This window comes from Diorhabda carinulata, chromosome X (genome assembly GCF_026250575.1).
Source record: "Diorhabda carinulata isolate Delta chromosome X, icDioCari1.1, whole genome shotgun sequence".
Classification (NCBI taxonomy): domain Eukaryota; kingdom Metazoa; phylum Arthropoda; class Insecta; order Coleoptera; family Chrysomelidae; genus Diorhabda; species Diorhabda carinulata.
In genome coordinates, this window is record NC_079472.1 from 60,563,402 (window position 1) to 60,587,280 (window position 23,879).

The 23,879-nt window shown below is 32.7% G+C and overlaps 1 protein-coding gene across 3 annotated transcripts in view; it reads right to left on the bottom strand.

The window, feature by feature from the left end:
* Positions 1-853: 853 nt before the first annotated feature.
* Positions 854-23,879, bottom strand: part of LOC130902472 (cell adhesion molecule Dscam2) — a 104,998-nt gene continuing 81,972 nt past the window's right edge. For 2 of the 3 annotated variants that reach the window (XM_057814647.1, XM_057814649.1), the window contains 11 exons: positions 22,796-22,951; positions 21,396-21,640; positions 20,695-21,115; positions 18,380-18,565; positions 15,683-15,976; positions 14,054-14,188; positions 12,130-12,449; positions 6,616-6,688; positions 5,968-6,120; positions 4,302-4,470; positions 854-2,558 (listed from right to left, as the gene is read on the bottom strand). In XM_057814647.1, coding sequence (XP_057670630.1) covers positions 2,399-2,558; positions 4,302-4,470; positions 5,968-6,120; positions 6,616-6,688; positions 12,130-12,449; positions 14,054-14,188; positions 15,683-15,976; positions 18,380-18,565; positions 20,695-21,115; positions 21,396-21,640; positions 22,796-22,951 — 2,312 coding nt within the window. In that variant the 3' untranslated portion in view covers positions 854-2,398. The remainder of the gene's footprint in view (positions 2,559-4,301; positions 4,471-5,967; positions 6,121-6,615; positions 6,689-12,129; positions 12,450-14,053; positions 14,189-15,682; positions 15,977-18,379; positions 18,566-20,694; positions 21,116-21,395; positions 21,641-22,795; positions 22,952-23,879) is intronic. The other variant, XM_057814648.1, reaches the window with a different exon arrangement.

Genomic DNA, 23,879 nt, shown 5'->3' on the forward strand with positions numbered 1-23,879 from the left:
GAGCTCTTTCATCTTACGTTATTGTCCATATAAAATGATGATGGACTGAATATTTTTTATTAATTGTTGACAATAATAGGTAAGTCACGTTTTTTAAAAATATAGTGGGGGTTTACTGAGAGCTTATGTGTTTCCGCTACCTAAGTATCGGCTGCCTTGATGAAAACAGAATTTCAAATAGTTTTTCCTGTTTAGCGACCAGAATATTAAATTTTTGGTAATTACACACTTTCACGGTCACCTGGTTTTTTAGCTCTATAAAATCGAAAAATGGATGGATTTTAATGATCTTGGTCTCAAAATGTTCCATTTTACGGCGGATTTATAGAAAAAATTAGTAGAAATAGCTGGAATGAAAATTTCTCATAGTTTTACTGTTTTAAATCGTAAAAAAACGGTTTTGCAAAATAATCCTTTACAAAAAATTATCTCATTGTCAGATAAAGTTCTTATATTTTTTTGTATTCTACATAAATTAATAAACAATTTAAAAAAAACTCCAAAAAGAATGATTTTTTCAGTTTTTATAGCTTAAAATGAAATCGATGAAAAACAATCAATTTTCGTGAATAGTTTCGCACTATATTCTATATAATCCGCCGTAAAATGGAACATTTTGAGACCAAGATCATTAAAATCCATCCATTTTTCCGAATAGGTAATTATACACTTTCGCGGTCACCTGGTTTTTTGGTTAGGTTAGGTTAGGTTAGGTTGGCTCTAGAAAATCGAAAAATGTGTATAATTACCATAATTTTTTGTAAAGGATTATTTTGCAAAACCGTTATTTTTACGATTTAAAACAGTAAAACTATGAGAAATTTTCATTCCAGCTATTTCTACTAATTTTTTTTTATAAATCCGCCGTAAAATGGAACATTTTGAGATCAAGATCATTAAAATCCATCCATTTTTCGATTTTCTACAGCCAAAAAACCAGGTGACCGTGAAAGTGTATAATTACCAAATTTTTTTTAATGTTTTTTAGGAAATTATATTCTCCACAAATTGCTCTGAAAACTTTGTCGTAAACAAAAAACGTATACAATTATTTTTACTCTATATCTTTTCATTTATTTATTGCAAAAAATAGCGTTGCACAGAATATTCAATATCCAAAATTGTCATTAAAAATTTCTGAAATTATTGATACGGCGAGAAAAAGAAAAGCAAAAAAATATTAGAGTCGTTTCAGACCTACGAAAATGGATCAAAATACGGATCTTTAGGAAAGAAATATCTTAGGGAATTGAACGTTTAACGTTAACAACACTTCTTATTAACCTATTTACTTACTAAGGCTTCTCCAACCTTGATCGTTGGTGGTAAGACGTCTCTGGGTCTAGCTACGATGTAGTATCACTTCTCCAAAATATCTTATATTCTCTTCTTTGTATTGTTTTCAGTATTATCTCATTCCTTTCAACATTTATTTTTCCTGTCGCTATCTTAACTTCTTCATGCTATATTTTTTTGGTATTCCTTTTTATTTTTTTATTTTTCTTGCTTCTTATATCTGGTAGCACATCTAGCTTCGTTTCTTCTATTTACCTACATTCTTTCTGTTTGTATTATTTCGTATTCCGTGGTTATATGAGTGTCTATTCTTCCATTTCCATTCCATATTCCGTTTTTTGAGGCATTGACTTGTTACAGCTTTGCTCAATTTATTTTTGTATCCTACTTTATAATCATTTCCTTGTAGTAGTATAGTGCCTCTATAATTTTGGCATTTTTCTCATATACTGAAACTAATCTGACGTTTTCCCAGTATTAGATGCAATCCCTGTTCTACAGTCCATCATAAATGTCATTCAAATTAGCGGAGCTGTGATTATTCATTTATCTAGAATATTATTCAAGTTAACAAATGTTATTAATTGTATTGGCTGGAACCTCTGCGTTAGGAATTAATATTGGACATAAGTTTAACTATAAACGGGGGATCCAGCTCAAATTTGCATTCCCAAATATTACGAGATTTAAATTTAAAAAGTTTTTAGTACAACTTGAGCTATTGGGGTCCATATTTTAGTTTAGACTTCCTGTATACAAAGAGAATTGGGAGTCAAGAAATAATAGAGGAGGAAACATTTAGAACTACTGACATAAAAATGAGGTAACAGGTAAACGTGCCTGAGCTATTAGTACAAATCAATTTACAATATATTTATTTTAATAAATGATACTAGTGCATTGAAATAGATAGAAATTGTTGTAGGACACAAATTAACATAATCATATTTAAGAATATTGTGAAAAACTTGAGGAATTTATGAGAAAAGAGTTAACTTGGAAAGTCAATTAATGATAATAACGACTCTGTTTTCGCTTGTACCTCAAACATTATCCTAATCATAAATAGTTTTGTTATGATGTTGATAATTTCAAAAATGTTTCATACATTTATCTGAAACGCCTCTCTGCTCAATTTGGTCATACCTCGTAGCGGCTTTTTACCTTTTTCGTATTCTGATTCACTCAAATTTCTTGCTGTTAAATCTGAAAATCTCGAGGGTGGATGTATGCGTTCGTTGAAACTTGGAGCATGAGAAATACTGAAAAAACTCGTGATCAATACATAGGAAAATACCATTGTTCAAATTAAAAGGAAATTAAATTAGTCTGGTATATTATTAGTAGGTACATAGAAATATTCGTTAATATTTTTGCTGATATTGTCTGAAAAAGTTGAAAAAGATCACAAAACATGTATTTAATTTAGTTCAATTAAGTCGAATGGTTTTTTTTAATCATGTATTTACGCCGTGGAACCTTTATTCAGTGATATTGTCTGTTATAAGTAGAATATACGTTTATTTAGTTTCATAAAGAAATTCTTGAATGCATGATAGGGGAACTCAATATCTTTTCAATATTTCGCAATAGATTGTGTATTTATTAAGATACTTGAGGTATTCCCATAAAAAAATCGAAAGGCGTCAAATCAGGGCTACGTGGGGGTCTAGGGATATCACCTCTTTTTGGAAATTAGTCTTGCAGGCAACATTTGTCTCAAAACCGCCATAGAATCATTCGATGTGTGACAGGTCACTACGTTTTGTTGGAACCAAGTTCTCGGATTTGCTATTTTTGATCTCGCAAGTTCTGTAGTCAAATATCCCTCTAACATCGCAACATAGCGGTTAGTATCACGTCTTCGTGAATCTTCAAAGAAGAGAGAGCAATTAATTCCTTTTTCTCGAGATTACTTCCCATAGCGTTACTTTCAGACTATGCAATGGTTTTTTTTTCAATTTCTGGATTTTTTTCTGTCCAATAACGACAATTTTGTCGTTTTACGAACCCATTTAAATGAAAATGAACCTCATATCAAAAGAGGATGTTGTCAAAATTGAAAAACTGACTAAACATTTCTTCAGCAAATTCCAACCTTGCTCCAAAGCCAATATCTTTTAATATCTGTGTTAACTGGAGCTAATAAGGATGCAGTTTAAGATCCAAATTGCAAATTTGCTGTAAACTTCGTCAGGACAAGTTTAAAACTCGTACTGACTCCCTCACCTTATCAATATTGTCTGTGGTCCAAGACGTTCTTGGACAATTTTTTGCTGGTGGTTTAAACGTGAAACCGATCTCTTCAAAACGCTTATTCTTAATAAATTTGCACTCGGAACTTCATTAATCCATATTCTAAACGATACAGCCGCCTTGTCAAGATGTATGAACGACCGTTCTCGTAAAACATACCACGCTTTCCGTCGAAGTGACTCATGGCTACTAAAACTCCACGAGGGCAACTATCTAATCACGCTAGGCTCCCCCCGTCCACGCACTGTTTACCTCGTGAAAAAGATGATGCAATATGCACGTTCTACCCCTTATAATACTCGAAATAACGAACTTATTTTTGTTATTTTTTATTAAAATAATTTTGAAAGAAGCATTTTCTATCAGGTTCAGAAAGTACTTACTAATTACTTCTCCTTTATTCAAACATTCCTTACATTTGGATATCAGGAATAATTTTCATATTTGAATATAAAATAAAGATTATTAGCAAAGACTGTGAGCTCTTCATAATTTTTTTTAATGGAAACTATAATTTTATCAGATTGAAACGATAGACTAGACAGAAAATTCGAAATATTTATAATAATTGCTTTAAAGTCCACTTGCATGTGAACCATGTTTTATTCGATTTCCAACGTATCTACTCACAATTCCAGATATCGCTTTGAAAAGCAAATCCTATTCTAATTTCGATATAGTCTCTTGTAGTGCAGTTATAGTCGAAATTAATATAGTGGAAGATGTGGTGTAACGTTTTTAAGATTTACCTAAAAGTTGTTTCTTCGTTATGGCTTGAATATCCACTACTACTCCTAACATGACGTTTGTTGACTGGTGTAGCCTTAGCTTTTCCTTTGCGAGTTTGGTAAGACTTCCTTCCGACACTGCCCGAAGGTGGAGAAGCTTCCGACGACGAAGAAGAGCCTTCTGCGCCCCCTTAAACAGTTAATCATAAAACACGTGATACGAATAAGTTGGCCAGATGAAATCACAAAGTTCGGTATCTTGAAAACACAAATCGTCGAGACTAGCAGTAAAAAATATAAGTGGCATAAAGAGATTATTAAATGTTTCAAGTTTTTCAACTCGATCTTCTTTTCATTACTGAAATATATGCTTTTTAAAGGTATACTCTAGTCCAGTCATCCTATACACGAAATTGACGTCTTCAAAAACTTATTTTATTCAAAAATTATAAGGAACTATTATAGTTATGAATATACAAAAGAAATCACATTCTGTATGATACGAGGATGGTCCCAGAAGTACCTAGCCTGACCTAGAGATGGCGGTAGTTGTTTGGAAAAATACCACTGTATTAGAAAGTACACAATCTATGAAGCATATGTTTCAGATTTGAAGAGGTTACGTTGTTTAGTATTTATTTGGCAGACATCAATAGTGAATGTGTGGACATGGAAAAAATTGGTCATCGTTATGTGATATGATACTTTTATTTGAAAGGGCCTTAGCTCAACCAATACATAAGCTGAACTAGATTCTACTCAAAGTGAGACTGAAAAGGAAGAACCGACTCCAAATGAGGAGTCAGTTTTTTGGGATAATAAAAAACTATTATCGGCGAGTATTACGCGAAGTTATTGCAACGTTTGAACGAAGAAATCAAGCAAAAACGGACGCATTTGGCTAAGAAGAAAGTATTGTTTCATCAAGATAATTCACCAACTCAGACATCATTGCAATACCCAAAACTGATGAATTGAAGTTTGAACTGCTACCTCATGTACCCTATTCGCCAGATTTAGCCCCTTGGGATCATTTTCTGTTCTTAAACTTGAAAAAATGTCTCGGTGATCAAAGATTTACCAACAATGACGAGGTGATGTAGGCAGTTGATGGCTATTTTGAGGGGCTTGACGATTCTTATCAAAAGGATATCAGACTTATTGAACAACGCTGGAAAATAATAATAGTGGAAAGAGCACGACATACTAAATGTGAAAGGAATGAAACTTTATCTCTTCTGCATTAAAAAAATGGGAATTGAATATAAATATGGAACCAAATTATTCAGACTAAGATGAAAATTGAAGTAGAAGTTATTTTAGAAACGTATTTTTTCCATAATGGATATGATTTCATTTCTTTTATTTTCGGGAATCCCAAGCTTCCTTGTGTACATTTTGTCAATCACCATATTTTTTTTTAAATTCCATGATGGTCTGAAGAACATACTAATTGCCAAAAACCGATTTTGCACTAGAAGTTTTACAGAGGCAAATCTTTTTTAACTTTAAATATTTTAATATCTGAATTTTGTTAGTTACGCTGTAAAAAATATATAACTGTCTTTTGAATCAATTAGGAAATACCGTTTAATAACGAAAATTCTTTTTCTAGAAATCATGTTCCTTGTAAACGTAACCAAAAATGATAATTCATTCATATATAATCAGGGAATTAACAACTCACCTCTCATTCTGTGACTAAAGGACATCATCTCCTGACTAGTAGCCCTTCCGTCGCCCTCAGAATCTGATCCTAGTGTATCATATTCTGAAATAGGGAGGTGTAACGTTAATATCTTCTTCACCTCTGAGTCAGTGCTGCCCAGGTTATCAGACTCTGAAATATAATTTTCCGTCGTTTTTGTTCATTTTTAGATACAATTTTTTTGATAAAAATAAGTATTTTGAGCAGCAATGGCCTATTTGTTATACAAGACAAACAAAATTGATAACGTAGTTAGTATAAAACTGCATAACGAATCACAGTTTTCATTACATTATCTTCAATTCGAATTTCAACGGCGCGTATCTACAGTGCGACCAATGGAAAACATATTTGGTAAGATCGTACAGGGTGGGCAAAATACAAAAGATAGTTAGGAGAATTAGAATACTAAGTATAGTAAACAAATTAAGTGGATTCTCAAATACTTTGAATTGTTAGTATAAGAGCTTTGAGCTTTGTTAACTATTACTAGGATATTAATCAGGTTTATGACTGTTGAAAATTTCATATTAGTTCTTTCTTTGAAGCTACAAGTGAAAATTCATTTTGGATCGTGTGATAATTTTCTCTTTGTTTTTATTAAAAATGAAATACATTTAATTTTACCTTGACTTTCAGAATGCGGATCTCTCAGCCTTGCCCCTTTTCTTCGTACTTTTGAATACTCAGGCTCTTTATTCTAAAACAGAAAATTCGAATTTATATGGTGCACTCAATGTGTTGCAATGGTGCAAAATGTGTTTTGTGTCTGAGGATGAAAACATACAATAAATGTACTGAGTGTCTGAATTAAAAATGGTTATGTTAATTTTTTTAGAAAGTTTATAGCACAGCTTTAGACAAGAACTTAAAACAAAAAATTCGGAAATTATCAGTAAATCTTTGGCTTTTATTGTCAACCAGATAAAAATAAAATTTTATGGAATGAAATACGTTCTTTGGTAAAATTTATTCAGGCAAAAACTGTCATTTCATTAAATTTTTTTTAATTTCGCTGGTGTGTCTACTAAACAAAAAAAATCCAGTGAGAAGTTTGTGATGTGTGTCATAAGTAACACCTCACTTTTTTCTTGTTACTATTAACTGACAACTACTCTTCATTCATCCAATCGAGTCTACCTTCAAAATTAATACATTGAACATTGAAATTTTGACAGAAGCTCAAAAATGACGTAAATAATAAACCTGATTGAGTGCCAATGTATGCTTCTACCCCAGGGGTGAATGCCACACTCACTCGGGGGTGAAAATATCAAAATAACACCGGGAATCGATAGAAAATTGAATTTTATGTAGAAAATGTGGAATGAAGTTTTTTTATTTAACTCAATAATTTCTGAGTTATTCGGGATTGAAAATTAAAGAAATAACAACGTTTTTCAACATTTTTTTTTACGAAAAACTCGTAAATCACGCATTTTCTGGAAAAAATTATTCTTATCAAAATTGAAGCTTATAAAAAAATGAAATTAGTCAATTTGAATTAAATTTTTTAAGTGATATTCAGCAACTTATAAGTCACTGAAAGCCAATTTTTCTTTTTCGTAAATTTATGCAGAGATTTGAGCTCAAATAACGGAAAAACGATCAATTTTTCATAAAAAATTGTCATAAACATTTTTAAACTACATTTTGAGACCTTGAAAATGAACTCTCATAAAACGGTCTAGTATGAAAATTAAGTGAGTTATGACGAAAATAAGTTAAATAACTGGAATTTGAAAAAAAAATGTTGGTTAATTTGACACCGTGTGTGGCAAAATTAAAATTAATCGTAGCCCATGTAAAATTATCTTTGTTCAAGCCCTAACAACACATTACAAAAGTTTGAATGGTTTGGAACACGTATTTTTTGAAAAAAGTTGTTTAATAACGTTAATTTTTTTTTTATTAAAAAAAAACGTTATTTTTTCATAATATCTCAAAAACTATTGAATCGACGAAAGAATTTTTTTCCAAATAAAATTTAGCTTTTATTTTACTGAACATTTTGTTTTTCTATTAAACTCATGTAGATTGAAAATTAAACAAGATATAAGCATTTAAAATATTTATTTCAATGCTAAGGGAGAGTCTTTTTTACCCTTTAACATCAAAATTCTTTTAAGAAAAGAGACTAGAAGGGCTGCAGCTCTCATGGTTTTATAGCTTATGAAATTCCCTATAAAATGATGTATGGATGGATACAAAAAGCTTAAAGGGAAGCCTTGTTATTATTAAAAAACCGAATACATTTTTCTAGAGATAATGCTGGAAAATAACGAAACGTCAAATTTTTAATCTTTTTGGAGTATTTATTCTTCTATATATGGTGTGTCTCCTTTGCAAAGGAGTGTGCTTCTTCCGTCGTAATTCTTAGAGAGAGATATTTAAATTATTTTTTCTACTCAAAATCGAAAATGAAAACAATATTAGAGTAGTTTTTGAGGGTAGTTACATATAAAAAATAGAAATATTATTTACATTGTAAAAAATTACAATCATTTCACATGTTTGAACATAATGAACCCTATAACTGCTTCCATTTAGTAATTTGCAATTTTTTCCCTTCTGAGGGGTGCTTTTTGATGGTTGCATTATTAAAAATATTGAGGGTCAAATTTCCTATACTCGAAGATAAACAATTGTCCTATTGCGATCCAAAATAAAAAAATTTCATGTTTTTTACCATATTTTTCAAATAATCTTTGTATGAGGGGTTGTTTTTAAATGATAGTTTTCTATTTATTGGAGTAAGGGGTGATTTTCACCCCTTAAAAATAAAAAGCATACTTTACGACCAACTCAGGTTTGAAGAGGATGTTTAAAATTGCGAGGTTTCGGTCGATTTTAAGCTTGAATGGCTGTACTAAATAAAGATAATTCAATTACAAATAACGTAGTGTAAAGTTGCTTGAAACGCACAATAACTAGTAAAATTAAGATCGGTGCTCATTTGTATTGAAAACTCCATAGTGCAAGTACCATTTTTTTTCAATAATACCACGACTAATAGAGTATTTGATTCAATTATGAATGGAAACAACTTTTAACTAGCAGCTTTCGGCTCCTGCTATATAGGCAGGTAGTGGTTTGCACATTTGAAAGGTCCTTTTCAAAACATCGATCAAAACCTCTGGCCCTTCCATACCTTTCGACATGTCAATTATCCGTCTCTTGAAAGTATTTTTTGATAGCAGCACGTCTAACGTATAAAAGACAACACATGGTTTTATGAGGTTTCCTGTTATGGTATGAGCTTTATCTGTCTTTGCCAACAGATAAATTACTAAGAAAGAAGCCTTTCATAAGCTTCAATTAACTGGTTTTGCGTTAGCTTTCATGCAGTGCTCTTCCTTCCTGGTGCGTACTTTGAAATGTCGCAATTTAATTGAAACTATCAAATTGTTCAGAATGGCGCGAACACAAAAGCACATTGAGCTTCACCCTCTTCCACTTCAACAGGGTATTGCCACTTGGAGAGTTTTCATATAATAAATCCTTCATCATTAACTCCAACCAGGAGCTTTCCTTGATGCGGGAACGATGGAGAACCCGCTAGCTCCTTCGCTCATCTCCATGGTGGAAGTAATAAATTGAACAAAAAGCAAATGGTGCACTGATGGAGGAAGTTCAACATTGAATGATGTTTCGATAGAAACGAGGAGACATACGAGACAGTGGGCACTCTGATAGATCAGCTGATATCGCACCATTTCCGAAGATCATGGTAAAATGTGTTTACGAACCGAGCGGTACGCCCGCGATTCCCAGAGTTTTAGAGAAGGTACTAAACTTCCTGTTGGAATACAACACCACGCGACAACCGCAGCCGCTGTTCAAAAATAGCTATGGGCCTTATAGAAACAACCGTTGGACCCTTAAGGGGTCCGCGGACTACACGTTGGAAAGCTCTGGGATAGAGCAAACAAAATTGTCAGATTGAGACATATTGCGCACACGGAAGGAAGGAAGGGCACATGTTTTGTTGTAATAGTAAGGGCAAAGATGGATGAATTTATTATTAAGTAATATTTTAAATGGTGCGGAAACAGTTTCAGCATTTTTTTTTTAAATTTTAGTTAACGATATTCTACAATAATTTTTTGCTTAACTAGTTCAATAATAGTGTTGTTATGATCATTGATGGTTTTTAAAGATATCGAAATACGTAGTAGATTAAGAGTTCAGTTGAAGAACAAAAATTTTTTGTCACAATTATCGATTTTCTCAATAGAATTCCTGCACTTAATATATTTTTCGTTGTGCTAGATCTGGGTCTACATCATGCTAGTTATCGTTTCCAAAGACTGAAGGTAAACCATCTAGGTTCCGACTCTGATGATATGAAGAAGATGATAACTTGCATATCGAAACGCGCAGTAGACAGAGTAATTATGAGTGGTGGTGCAGTGGTATTGGACATACAGACCCATAACTACTTTTATCTAATAAATTGGAAATATTTTCTAAAAATATTAACTTAATTCTAACGTATATCGTATTTCTAATTCCCCATATTTGATTTTTATTATCCGATATAGTCTTCTAAAGATAATAAGACTATAAATAACTGTATAGTTTTGTTTTCTCTTACATCATCAAATTCTCTCTCAAAGCCGTACTATAAATGGGCACCGAAATATTTTTATTAAGACGTTTTGATAAATAGATAAGAAAAAAAATATAATGTGTAATCAAATAGTTAGATGTGCTTTTTATAAATGAAACTACTAATTTATTGCTGGTAGCAGAATTAGTTGTTGTTTTTTCTTTCTTCGCCTTTAGTAGTTTGTTTTTTATTTCATGTAATATTTGTTACAAATTGATAACGTCTGGTATATATTTTACAGGATGTGTTTTAATTTAACAATTTTTTGTGCCCCTCATGTCCATCTACAATTATAAGGAAGATAGTTGCTTCTGGAGTTTCCTAATAGAATATAATTCATGTCAGCATAGGGATGAGTATCGACAGACAAATTATCGATGTTTTGAAACATCGATGTTTTCCTAAATGAACAAAAAAGGAATAAAAAAACAATTAAGATGATATTTTCATGAAAATATGGAAGAAACGTTGTAAATTAACTGATTTTGCGTAATAGCTGATAGGTAAATACAAGTTTTTGTTTCTACTTTGTTACTTTTTAAAGACGAAAATGAAACCCAGTTATTTTTAATGTGAATTTAGCTGTATTACCTAATTAAAAATCATTTGTAATTTTTCACTCATTACTACACTAAAATAATTAGGAGAAAAACAAGGTTATGAGCTGCAAAACAAACTTCATTAGAAAGAAATAAATTATACAATTTAAGTTGTAATAATAATTAGAAACAAAAAAAAAACAATATAGAACAATTGATCGATTAATATTAAAAGGATAAAAATGTTGAAACAAAAATATCGGGTATAAAATTTCCCAAAATTTGTCATCTAGTTCATGCAGAAAAATAAGTTTCGCAGCCATATCCTCTGAGAGGCGATTTCTGAGAGAGTTCAAAAGCAGATCTGCTTGGGAGAATAGACGCTAAGATGGAACGGAAGGCACATATTTGAATACTACTTGAAAAATAGAAGGGTAAATGTCCTTCATCATTTTCCAGAAAGCCAGAGGGTTCTGCTAATTCTTCACGTTTGTGGAATTTAAATATAACGAAAGTTCTTCGGGCATTGATTTATCTATAGATTGTTTCTTTGTTTTCTATGCGCTCTGAATTCACTCAAAACGTACACCCGTGTTCCACAATCTTCTTTATTCATGGGAGGGAATTCAAGTAATGAAATAATTAGTGTTGACTATTTGAAATTTATTAATTGAGGTAGCTTTCGAACAACTAGGAATTATTGAAATTACCTAAACATCGGTGTTTATTTAAAACCATCGATAACTGCAAAACATCGAAAGAAAATCATCGATTGAAAAAACATCGATGTTTTGATAACATCGAACCATCGATACCCATCCCTATGTCAGCATAAACAATATATCGAATAGTATAAAATTGATTTCTCACACAATTCATAACAAAGTTGAAACAAGCGTAGGTTGTGTGTGAATATTTTAGAACAAACCCATTGATAAAAATGAAAATTTCCACTTATGAAGCTCACATCTAACGTAAAACGGAACTTACATGTTCTAACTTAAAATTATCAATAGGTAGTGGTTTAACGTCATGATAAACAAAAGAGCCTCGTACCGAATGGTACGGCCCACTGTACACGTTTCCACTATATGAACTCTCGCTGTACGTATTTTTGGATAACTGAAAGGTAGCATAAGGACATATATCTTCTACGTAGTCTGCAGATTCGGCTTTGTATACATCTTCAACGACATGCGCTTGTTTTCCACGCACTGCCAAATATTGCTGGTCTCTATTTTGTTTGTTTTGAATTTGGGCCATGGAGGGCGATTCGCCAATTGAACGACTCTGCTCATCTCTGCTTATTTCTGCAAAAATGAATTTATTATTTGGAAAACATGAACATAAACAAAAATAACAACAATTTTTGATCGAAGATAAACCTTATCTTCGAAGAAAAAGCACAAGTATTTTTCACAAGATAACTTGAGGATATCCAAAGACACGCGAAAGAAGAAATCGCCTCGACCATCACGACCAAATACCTGACAGTTATCTTAGAGCAACGTCTAATATTCAAGGACCATGTCGATTAGATAGTAAACAAGATAAAAGAAGCTAGTGGACGACTTGCAGGACGGATGGAGATACGATCCAAGCTCCAAGCAATATACAAAGAAGATCCAAGTAGATCTACTTGGATTTGGACCAGATATTGAGGCAAAAGCCACCTAAAGAAGATTTAAAGAGCTGGGTAACACCTCAATACCGAACTTAAGAAGCTGATGGACTACATCAAAGAAGAATACGTCAGACTTCTATGGGCGAGAATATAGCTGGGTTACGACTAGCAATGAAGACAGATAGAAGAAAAAAAGTGAAAGAACCACCTAAAGATCCTCCTAAAAATCTCGAATAGAGACAGCTTTATCTACCGAATCTACCGTTTGGAGTCGATAAGAATTTGCTTCTTCTAGAGGCTACGAATAAAATACAAATCCGAAAGGCCACAGCCGAAAAAAAAAAAAAATGAGTAAATTGCATGGTAGCGAATTTCGTATGTTGAACGTGTCTGCAGAAATAGCCATCCATTCTGGAGCTATACACTAAAATATCCAAAGATATTAGATCCAGTGCTGCTATTACATCGAATCCTGTTATCCGATTAATATTACTCAATATTAGTCGTCCAAATATCCTTGTACTGTACAATAGGAACACCATCTTGTTGGAATGTTATTTCCATATTATTTATCTAATTTATCTTTCAGAATTTCAAGGATTATCGTTTCTTTTGCAACATATCCAAAAAAATATCGCCAATGGAATTAGTGTTTTAATTAACAATTTCAATTATTTAGTTTCCCTGGACACCTGATCAAAAATTCGTTTTACTACTAGAAAGTACTTTCGTCCCTTGAACAATAAGACAAAATGTCTTCGGCCATGATCTTCTTCCAATTTGACGAATCCTTCATAATTTTAAACGGTGAAATTTTTTGGCAACGCCTTGTGTACTATTCCAAATTGATATCACAGATAGAGTAGGGTAATAGAGTTCACTAAAACCTCTGCCCGTATGTCATTTTTTTATCAAATATTTGTGTTTTGTCAGAAGGTCAATCAAATGTAGCATCCGTTATCAGATGGCATGTTTCCGAAAAACAAAAAAAAATAGAAAGAAGACAAGATTATAGCTGCATAAACCCGATTTAGCCACTAAACATTCTCCCGCTCAGTGAGTCTCGTATTTTTGAGTATTTTGTAAACTTCTTGAGACTACCAATTTTCAAAACTAATGCTAATCAAAAATCTAGCCGTTATTGAAAAAAAAATCGCCCAGATCGACGTTGGTATTGTCCATTGCTACATAACTGATTGTGAATTAAAAATTTTTGTTGAAAATATTGTTTACTTTATTTCGCTTTGTTAATACATAAAAGGAGTGAAAATTTTTAATAAATGTACTTACTTCTCCTCCAAAATAAAGTGGCAACAAGAGCCACGAGAACCGTTAGTGACAACATCACCGGTACTAAAACTTTTGCGTTAGCATAAAACGGCTGGTCCCCAGAATGTGATACGGGAGGTATTAATTCAGGTACAACTGAAAATAATTAACCATTATACGTTTGAGTTTATCAATATATAAATTTTACAAGTCGAACTTTTCATTGTTAAAGAAGACTAAAAAGTATATTCCATCAACCGGAAAAGCGATGGCGACTCTCTTCAGAATAAGAAGAGAAAGGGGAAAGTACTCCGACAAGTGTTCTGAAAATTTGCTTGCATGGGTTTTTCGAAATGTTCGTTTCAGCTAAAATAATTTCAGTTTTCTTAAACTTCCTATTATACCGGAATGCTATGGCTTTTACCGGAATTTTTGGAATCTACGCAAAATTTCAATATAACTTTATATAAAGCATAGTATGCCTAAAGTTCACCATTTTTTAATTATTTAACATTTTCGAAATTTTTGGACACATGCAGCTTTCCATTAAAAAAAATATATTTCCAAGTTTAAGTGAGTCAGGTCTAAAATTTTTGGGAACTGGACAAATAACACTTACAACTTTCGAATTTTGTGAAAACCCTGACAAAAATTTATACAGAGTGTTTAGAAAATGGTGCTGAATTTCGCTATCTAAAAAATTTATAAAACTTAATTTTTTCAATTGGCAACCCCCATTTTTCTCTTTATTATTGGATTCTACGCTTTAAATTAAGGGGACTTTGTGAGTAAATTCATATATCTCAAATGAACGGTTTTGGTAGAAATTTGACAAAACCGAAATCATCATGGTTTTCAATTATCGGTTGTATGGAGCGACCAAAAAAGAAAAGCTAACGTATTAACAAACAAACAAACTATGAAAACAGCTTAACATTCCTCGTATATTAGCAGCAAATTGAAATAATATTCATTAATAAATCCTAAACGGGACATGATGAACACTTTTGTAACGCTTAAACGTCAACCTGTTTTCATTGTTTGTTTGTTTTTTATGTTAGCTTTTGTTTTTTTTTTGGTCGCTCCAGACAACCGATAAATAAAAACCATGAAGATTTTAGTTTCTACAAAAACCGTTAATTTTAGATATATGAATTTACTAACGAAGTCCCTTTAATTTAAGGCGTAGAATCCAAGGGATACCATTTGAAAAAATTGAGTATTCCAAGTTTTTACATAGCGAAGTGCGATCAGAAAACATTCTCCAGCTTAAGCCAAGGAATGTTTGTGAATGTTTGTCTCGCGTAACAAGCTCAGAACTTTGTTCAAATTGTTGTTCTCTCGATGAATTTCAATTTTCCTACGTTGAATATTGAAGACGTAGTATCGCATCCGCTGAAGGCATGTAAGAAAAAAATATGTTTTGCTATCGACTCTTTATATTCAAAACTTGTCGGTGAATATAATTGTTCCGGAGTTTCGAGTATAAATAACAAAAAGTCGAAAAAATTGATGAGAACCAAAATTCCCATTGTTAAAAGTGATTAACCGTAAACGACAACTTGATATCTTGATTTTTTTCATAAAACTTGTCACCGATTTCACGTCTATCATTTCCAAATTCATAAAATTGAATGAAATTCGACTTACCGCCTAAAGGTGTTAACATAGTGAAATTGTATATTGCTTCCGTATCCCCGGCGTTATTACGTGCGGTAATTTTAAGCTGATATTCCGTAGCAGGCAATAAATCAACAATGCTGTGTATTCTATCAGTAGGTTTAACGTGATTCGAGGACGTTGTCCAACTAGAGTATCTCGATGATCTGTACTCGATTATAAAATACGATATACCGCAACCTCCATCACCCCATGAGTCCAACCATACTGTTACTACTGTTGAATTCATTGTCAGCATCTGGGATTGTTTTGGTTGAATTGGTACTAAAATAAATTAATTCTTTTGGATATAATTTTCGATATATGTACTATGTAAGTAGTTGGGAAAATTATGCGAGAAAAATTTAGGTTCTAAATCAAAAGATTGAAAATAACTTTCGGCTGTCTTTAATAATTTGCAGTGATACCTATGCTGGTAGCGGTTTATAGATAATCCGAATGAGCTTACTTCAAGCACGTCTTACAAATGATATTTGAGGCTACATTTTTGTGATAAAAATTGGTTGGTTGATGTGTTTGAGAGAAGTTACGAACAATTAACGTAAAAGTATAAATTCCTAAAAGAATACGCTAATTGTAGGAAAGGCTGTTTTAGGTAAGGATGTTGTAGATTATCGTACTGTGAGTCGAACGTTTCCAAGATGTTAATTTGGTTATGAAACATTTTCCTTGCTTCCTCACTGGCAAATCCGATGGAATTTTGTAGGAAGATATATCGGCAAGTACTCTGTTACGACATCGCTGGTGTATGGGTTATCAACCACCCGTCAAATACGTTGGAAATTGAAAAAAGTTAGATATATAAAAAACTCTTTGCATTGACTGCATGAAATTTATTTAACTATATCTAAATATACGATGTGTACAATGTAATTGAACCATTTATTAAGGGAGTAATGGTGGGCTGTGAAAAAAGGATATAATTTGAGAATGTTAAATACAAAGGATCATTATCGAATCGTAGTGAAGCGACATATGTGCTGTGTATATATTGGAATAGAATTTTACACTATGAAACCAGATCTAATGGTTGATTCATTACACTGTGAACAATTGGAGAAATTTCAATGGAAATGCCCGTCGTTAGTCAATATAATGAAAGTTTTGTTCTACCAAGACACCACCAGACTACATACATCTTTGTTAACTCGCCAAAAGTTTACCGAACTTGATAAGTTATAATTCACTTTTCGTATATCTTGTATATTGTAACGAGTGATTTTTTGCTGGTATCTTTTTGGCAACACTGTTTTTGTTAGATCACGCGTGAATCGTGTCTTGTGTCATTCTCAAACTTGTTAAGTTTGGTCTATAATTTAATCATGAATCGACTTACGAACGAACAACGTTTGGAAATTATTGAATTTTACTATCAAAATTCGTGTTCGGTTAAGAGAGTGCATCGCGCAGTTCTTCCAATTTATGGGCAGTTTGGTCGGCCTACTGAGAGAACTATTCGGTACCTTGTGACTAAATATGAAGCCCAATTCACACCATTCGGCATTAAACCACTAACACGCAAATGTACAGTGAGGACCGAAGAAAATATTGCGACTGTATCCGCCAAAGTTATTGATGACAATTGGGCCTCTGTTAGTCCACTACGTGGAAAATTTTGCGAAAGGATTTGGGTGTAAAACCTTATAAGATACGGCTGGTGCAAGAATTGAAGCCACACGATCTTCCACAACGTCTAACATTTGGTGAATGGGCGATGGCAAAGTTGGAGGGAGATCCACTTGTGTTCAGCGACGTAGGTCATTTCTGGTTGAATGGATACGTCAACAAGGAAAATTGCCGTATCTGAAGTGAAAATCCGATAGAAGCATTGCAAGAGCTACCAATGCATCCCGAAAAAGTTACTGTTTGGTGTGGATTATGGGCCATACTTCTTCAAAAGCAACGATGGCCGGAACGTTACTGAGAATGGCCATGATGATGATTTATTATTTTTTTTATCCAAAATGGAAGAACTGGACATGCCTGACATGTGGTTTCAACAAGACGGTGCCACACGGCACGCGAATCAATGGCCAAATTGAGAGCCGCATTAGGTGAACAGTTCATCTCACGTTTGGGGCCCGTCAATTAGCCGCCTAGATCGTATGATTTAACGCCTTCAGACTATTTCTTATGGGGCCATGTTCAGGCTAATACCTACAGGGATAAACCAGCAACGATTGATGCTCTGTAATCCAATATTGAAGCATTTATTCGTGAAATACCGACCGATATGTCGGGGAGAGTATGCCAAAATTGGATCTTGGGCATGGTCTTTCTAAAGCGGAGCCAACATTTGCATGAAATAATCAAACATTGAATTATATTGATCTCTTTATCGATCCAATCAATATATCAGCAATTTTTTCAAATTTTCAAATCCTATACCTCTTAAAAAATCACTGATTACTATTATTTGTTTCGGTATTTGTAAAACTTCCTTAATAGAAAAAATAATATACACTTCATAAAACGTAACGCTGATCAAACCAAATATAGACATTCCTGATTGCTCACAACTACAAAAAAAATCATAATCCATCGATAATATTTGGACCTCATGAAGACGGATCACTTCCTTTTTGTTTTTATTCAGAAATGAATATAAAACAAAGAAAAACTGTTACTTGGTTCGCGTAACTATTCACTGATCTAACTTATACTTACCAGTGCCTTTTGTCTGAGCCGGAACAATATCACATGGCAATCCTGTACCTATTCTATTGAATGCTGTTATATACAAGAGATATTTTGTACCACACCAAAGGCTTCGTAACATGTGTTCATCAGTTCTCGCAGAAATCTGAAGTTCTTCCCAATCTCCATGATTCCTTTTATAGTTAATCACATAGCCTACGATCAAATTTATAGAGGAAATTACCACATTTCAAAAAGTGTTTATAGAGTGAGGCATGAGGAACTTTACATACTTTTACCATATGTATAGCCCTTCAGGGAAGATATCATGTGGCTGCAAATTAGTGTTAACTCATCTTTTTGATAAATTTGAGAAAATGACTGAATGTTTGATTTTTCAAATTTTTTTATGATGCAGTAAACTATTATCGAGCATTCGACTGGATTTAGCTAAATTTAGAAATTCCAGGCCCAGCTTTGGAACAATCAATATGCTTTCACTCTTTCATTTATCTGAAATCACTTTCACTAAGCCATATTTTCAATCTTGGAAACAAAAGGAAATCGGAAAGAGCCAAATCAAGTGAATATGACATTTCGACTAATTTTTCTATAACAAGCGTCCACAAATGGACAGACTCATTATGATGATAGAATAAAACTATTTTTGAATAAATTCGGTTTGCAAAATATTAACCAGTTATCTTGGGGAATTCCAAAATCCCGTGGCCATAACCTTATTTGAGGAAACAAGAATTTTACTTACTTGGAGCAAGTTCTTCTGATGATTTTTGTTTGACTATGATGTGTCAATAGAAAAAGTTACTTGGATCATGCTTTTGATCGGAATTAAGCATGTAAACATTCCGAGAATGGAGAAGCGCTTCAAATGATTTAACACTTGTTTTCATTTTCACTTCACGGAAAAAATATATGATTGTTCTGAGACAGTTTAGAAAGTAATGGAAAATGTGGACACAATACACCTTCTTAAATAATCTAGATCCATCTCACTACCATCCACACTTTTGTGTGTGGGTTTCTCCAAAGATATTTGTCATGCATCCAACATTGAACATTTATACTGTATTTAAAAACTTTGGATTTGTATTCAGAAATATGAATGTTCAAAAGCAGGTTCATAATTTCAAGAGTTACCGTTCTTTCTGCATTTTGCAGCATCCATAATTTATAACTATCCTGTATTTGCAATTAGAGAGTTCATTTCTACGGAATTGAAAATATTGCAACCAGAAAATAACCTTTCTGTTAATTATTTCTCTTCTATCCATTTTGAAAAACAGAATTAGGTAAAAATTCGAAGGTACCTTGTACAGTTTTTTCTTAATTCTGGAAAAACGGTAATAGTTAGAAATAAAATTAGAGTTGTTATCTTTTAATTTTACTCAAAAATGATTTCAAAGTTTTTCGTTATTACTGATATTTATAAATTGTTGGCTATAACTTGGATGGAAAAATTTTCTCATTCTTCCATGAATGATGCGATAAAATTCTTACGAACACTTAAACCAAATTTTGAATGAACATGACAATTCCTTTCATAGGTTTCCCAAGAAGTCATCATGGTCAAAAAGAAGTGGGGAAATCAGAAGGAAAAAAAAGAAAAAGACCCAACAATCTTAAATATTTCTTTCCTATTCCACCAACTGGTCTAAAAGAGCCCTTTCATTGAACAATGACGAGCTAAGGAGATTTACTGTTTACTGGACACTGTCCGCTGAACTACCACCCAAAGAACTTTGGAGAAACTTTCGACAGCTCTTCTAGATTCTGTGAAAAACCAAAGGAAACCACCGAATATCCCCTTCGTGAGTGAGAGGCAATCCATAAACTTTCCAGTCAGGTACCTCACTTTATAAAGTCGTTGCTGCTTGACTGGTGAACAGTTCGAGGTACAGAATAGATCAAAAGGTCAAAGCCTTAACGAAGTGATTTCTCGATTTCTCAATGTTGTTATAAGCAGTTAACTTCATTTTTGTGTGAGGGTTTGACCTGGAATTTTTTACTTACTTCATCCTCCTTTCACGCCTATACCGGGGAACGATGCCAAAAAATTCTTGACAGATCTATTTAAGACACGATAAACTAACTTAAATCGAATCTATGTTGATGTATATAAACATAAATAGAAAAATTGATGCTTTCTAACTCTAGATTGCTGTGTTAATAGTTGTTATAATTTAATAAACATATCATCTTTAATATATCCTAATTTTCATTACTGAATGAACATAATGAAACGTGGACTAGATAAGATGGTACCTTGAAAGCAGTATCTAGGTATTACGGCAAAATGATGTGGTAAAAGAGCTGAAACACGATACCTAATATAGGAGATCCTCCATTTCCTTGATCACTCCATCTCAGAAGCAGTGAATCCGAGAATGAATCAACGACAGTTAATACTGGAGCCTCTGGTGGAACTAACACTTTTAAACTGTACACTATCTCATCATGTCCGTATTGATTCTCTACACTACAAGAATAATTTGCTTGGTCTACACTTTGAATATCTTTTATGACTAAAGTTGCATTAGCAAAAATAAATCTTCGACCTCCTACTTCTAGCGGAAGATCATTCAGTCTCCAATTTACAGTTGGAAGAGGAACACCCACACGGCGGCAGTGGAGGTATATATCTTGCTTCCAAGCACTTATTACTTCTCTACCAAAAGAAGCTATTCGAGCCGGTACTATTTTCGAAGGGGTTAGAGTTACTACACGAGTACTCTCACCATCTCCAATCTTAAAAATAAAATAATTACATCAAATTCTTTATAAACATAAACTTGAAATGTAGCTAGCGTTTTTTAAGTGAATAGAAAAAAAAACGAACAGAAGTTTATTAACAATTTCATCGGTTATGTCTTTGGTCAAATGGAGAAGAAACATGTTGTACTCACTAGGCGCAAGATCGGGTTTATAGGGAGAATTTTCAAGTTGGTTGCAATCTATTCACGTGAAGCAAAGTAATACATTTAGTAAGCATGCTCCGTTAATAGAATGAATGGTATAGTTCACTTACTCTCGTCGATGCAGTTACCCAAAACTGTAATGTAGCAGTATCCTGCGCTCTAAGTACTTCATGCATTTCAGTTGTAGGATTTAAGGTTCTTTTATGGGTACCTTCCTCTTGACCATCTTCAACAATACTCATATAAAACGTGTACCCTGTTAATGGACCATTACTATATTTTGGAGGTAACCAAGATACCAGTATTTTACTTGGCGAACTTTGAACTGCTTTGATTTGAGCAGGTGCAGAAGGCACTACAATATAAATTGATCAATTTATGAAAATGGAAGAAAGTTTTGTACAAATTTGGTCAATGCAAACATCAAGTCTTGAAACAGGACAACTTTTGTTTATGAAACTACAGAAGGAAAAGTTGGGTCTCACGAAGATTAATTTTAATTAAAATAAATTATGAAAACATTTTATTTTTTTGGCTAAAATATAACCAGCAAACTTTGATACATGTCTAAAATCTAGAATAAAATAGTCTCATATATAAAAACTGTGTCTCAACGTTTCTAAAACTAACGTTTGTTGTATCAAAATACATTGTAGCCTTATCTATTAAGTAACACCACCATTGATGTCCTTGAAATGGGAGTTACATATTGCATCTAAAAAATTAAGTTCCTCCTGTTTGGCGTCGAGATTAGTTTCCAAAGAACTGAACTTATTCACCGCCTTAACAGTTTATTATGCCCTTATTGAGCCACATCTACCTTCCGTGTGATGCGACTCAAATTGAGCGAATATTCAAGCTACAAAAGAGAGCTGTTAGATATTAACATGGACTAAAAGCAGGGACTTCCTTAAAAGATCAAAAATTCCGACTTTTCCTTCCTTATTGATATTTGAATCCATTTGCCTAATTCGTACGCACGCTATCCACTTAGGACCTTGATCAACCTACTCTAATTTCAGAATTAGGTGAAAGCTCGATACTTTAAAATGCAAAAAATGCACAATCACTTGCCATGCTGTTAGCTATTACCTATAATTTTGTTATTCATGTTGGTTTTCCGCTGTATATTGATGTTTTATTTTATTTGTATCTTTATTTAGTTATTTTTTTGTTTGTTTTTTAGTTTTTACAAGATTTTGTTCACAAATTGTAACAATTTTTTGACAATAAAACATATCTCTTACTCTTATTTGTTTCTGGTGTTTTTTACATGCATAAAGTGGACATTAACAAGTGACCAAAATTCTTAAAACGAATATAGTTTCGATTCTGATCAAAATTTCCAAAAATTTTGACAAAAGTCAAGAGTAGCAGAAATGAATCTTCTTAGTATCATAGAATATTAATTTAAGATTAAGTTGTTGAAAAAGAAATCTGTCTATCTGAATAAGTACTAAATGAAACATTTGACTACGTCTACACTTTTATCTTTTATCTATTAACTCACCATCTTCTTCAGTCTGACAATATACAGGCGCGGATCTTACACCATCTCCACTAGACGTGAAAGCTAGCACCGTCATACTGTAATTAGTATATTTCCTTAAGCCAGAAATCGTTGTTCTCAATTGATTAACTATTTTCGTTTGTTGATCTTCGTTATCTTGAAAATAAAATAATAAACAAATTCTGTTTGGTTGGGAAAAAGTGTAAATATTGAAAAATATTTCCCTAAATAACAGATTTTTATGTGTGTAGGTTAGGACAATAATTACAATATTTCAAGAAGTAACAAACATTTTTTTGACCTTACATACTAATTATTCAGTTATTTTTAATAAGCAATTAGACCTTTCTTTCCAATATTTCACACTGGCTCCTATTTACAGATCTTTCTTTCCAATTGTCTCTTTCTTGATTAGTTTTTTTAACGTATTGGATTTTTATGAAATTTCTCCGATTCTTCATTAGTTCTTATTCTTATTCTTAGTTCTTATTTTGACACATAATTTGATTTTATCAGTACTTCTTCGCATAACGACTTTTGTATTTCCTTTGATACTTTATTTTGACTTCTTATTCTTCTACTCACTACAATTATCTGATCTACAGAAGCTAGATATTGATAATTGTTATAAAGGATTATTCTACTGGTATTTAATTGAGAGTTTTCGATCACTACATCCCGAAGTAGATTAAATAAACTGTGGAATTGTTGACCTCCGTTGTCTAGGAATTTTTCCTACTTATACTTTTTCTACGGCAATTGCTTGTTTTATTATATGTAATTCGTACTAGTCTCAATCCATAATTTTGTCAACATTCTAGTTCTTGATCAAGAATTGAACATTACAATCTTTCACCAGTTTTGGGACCCTATTAGCTCTAATATTGCTTTTCTTTGATTTCATATTGTTCTTTTTTTCTGCGATTATAGTTTTCACCTCTATTTACTGCCATCTTCTTCCATAGATTATTCTATTCTCTCTGTCATGTTCTTCATTTCTCTTTTTTTTGTTCTTAGCATCACCTCCTTTAGTTCTCCCACCATTGGTCATTTCTGCGTTTACTGTTTGACATCTTCTTGGTAT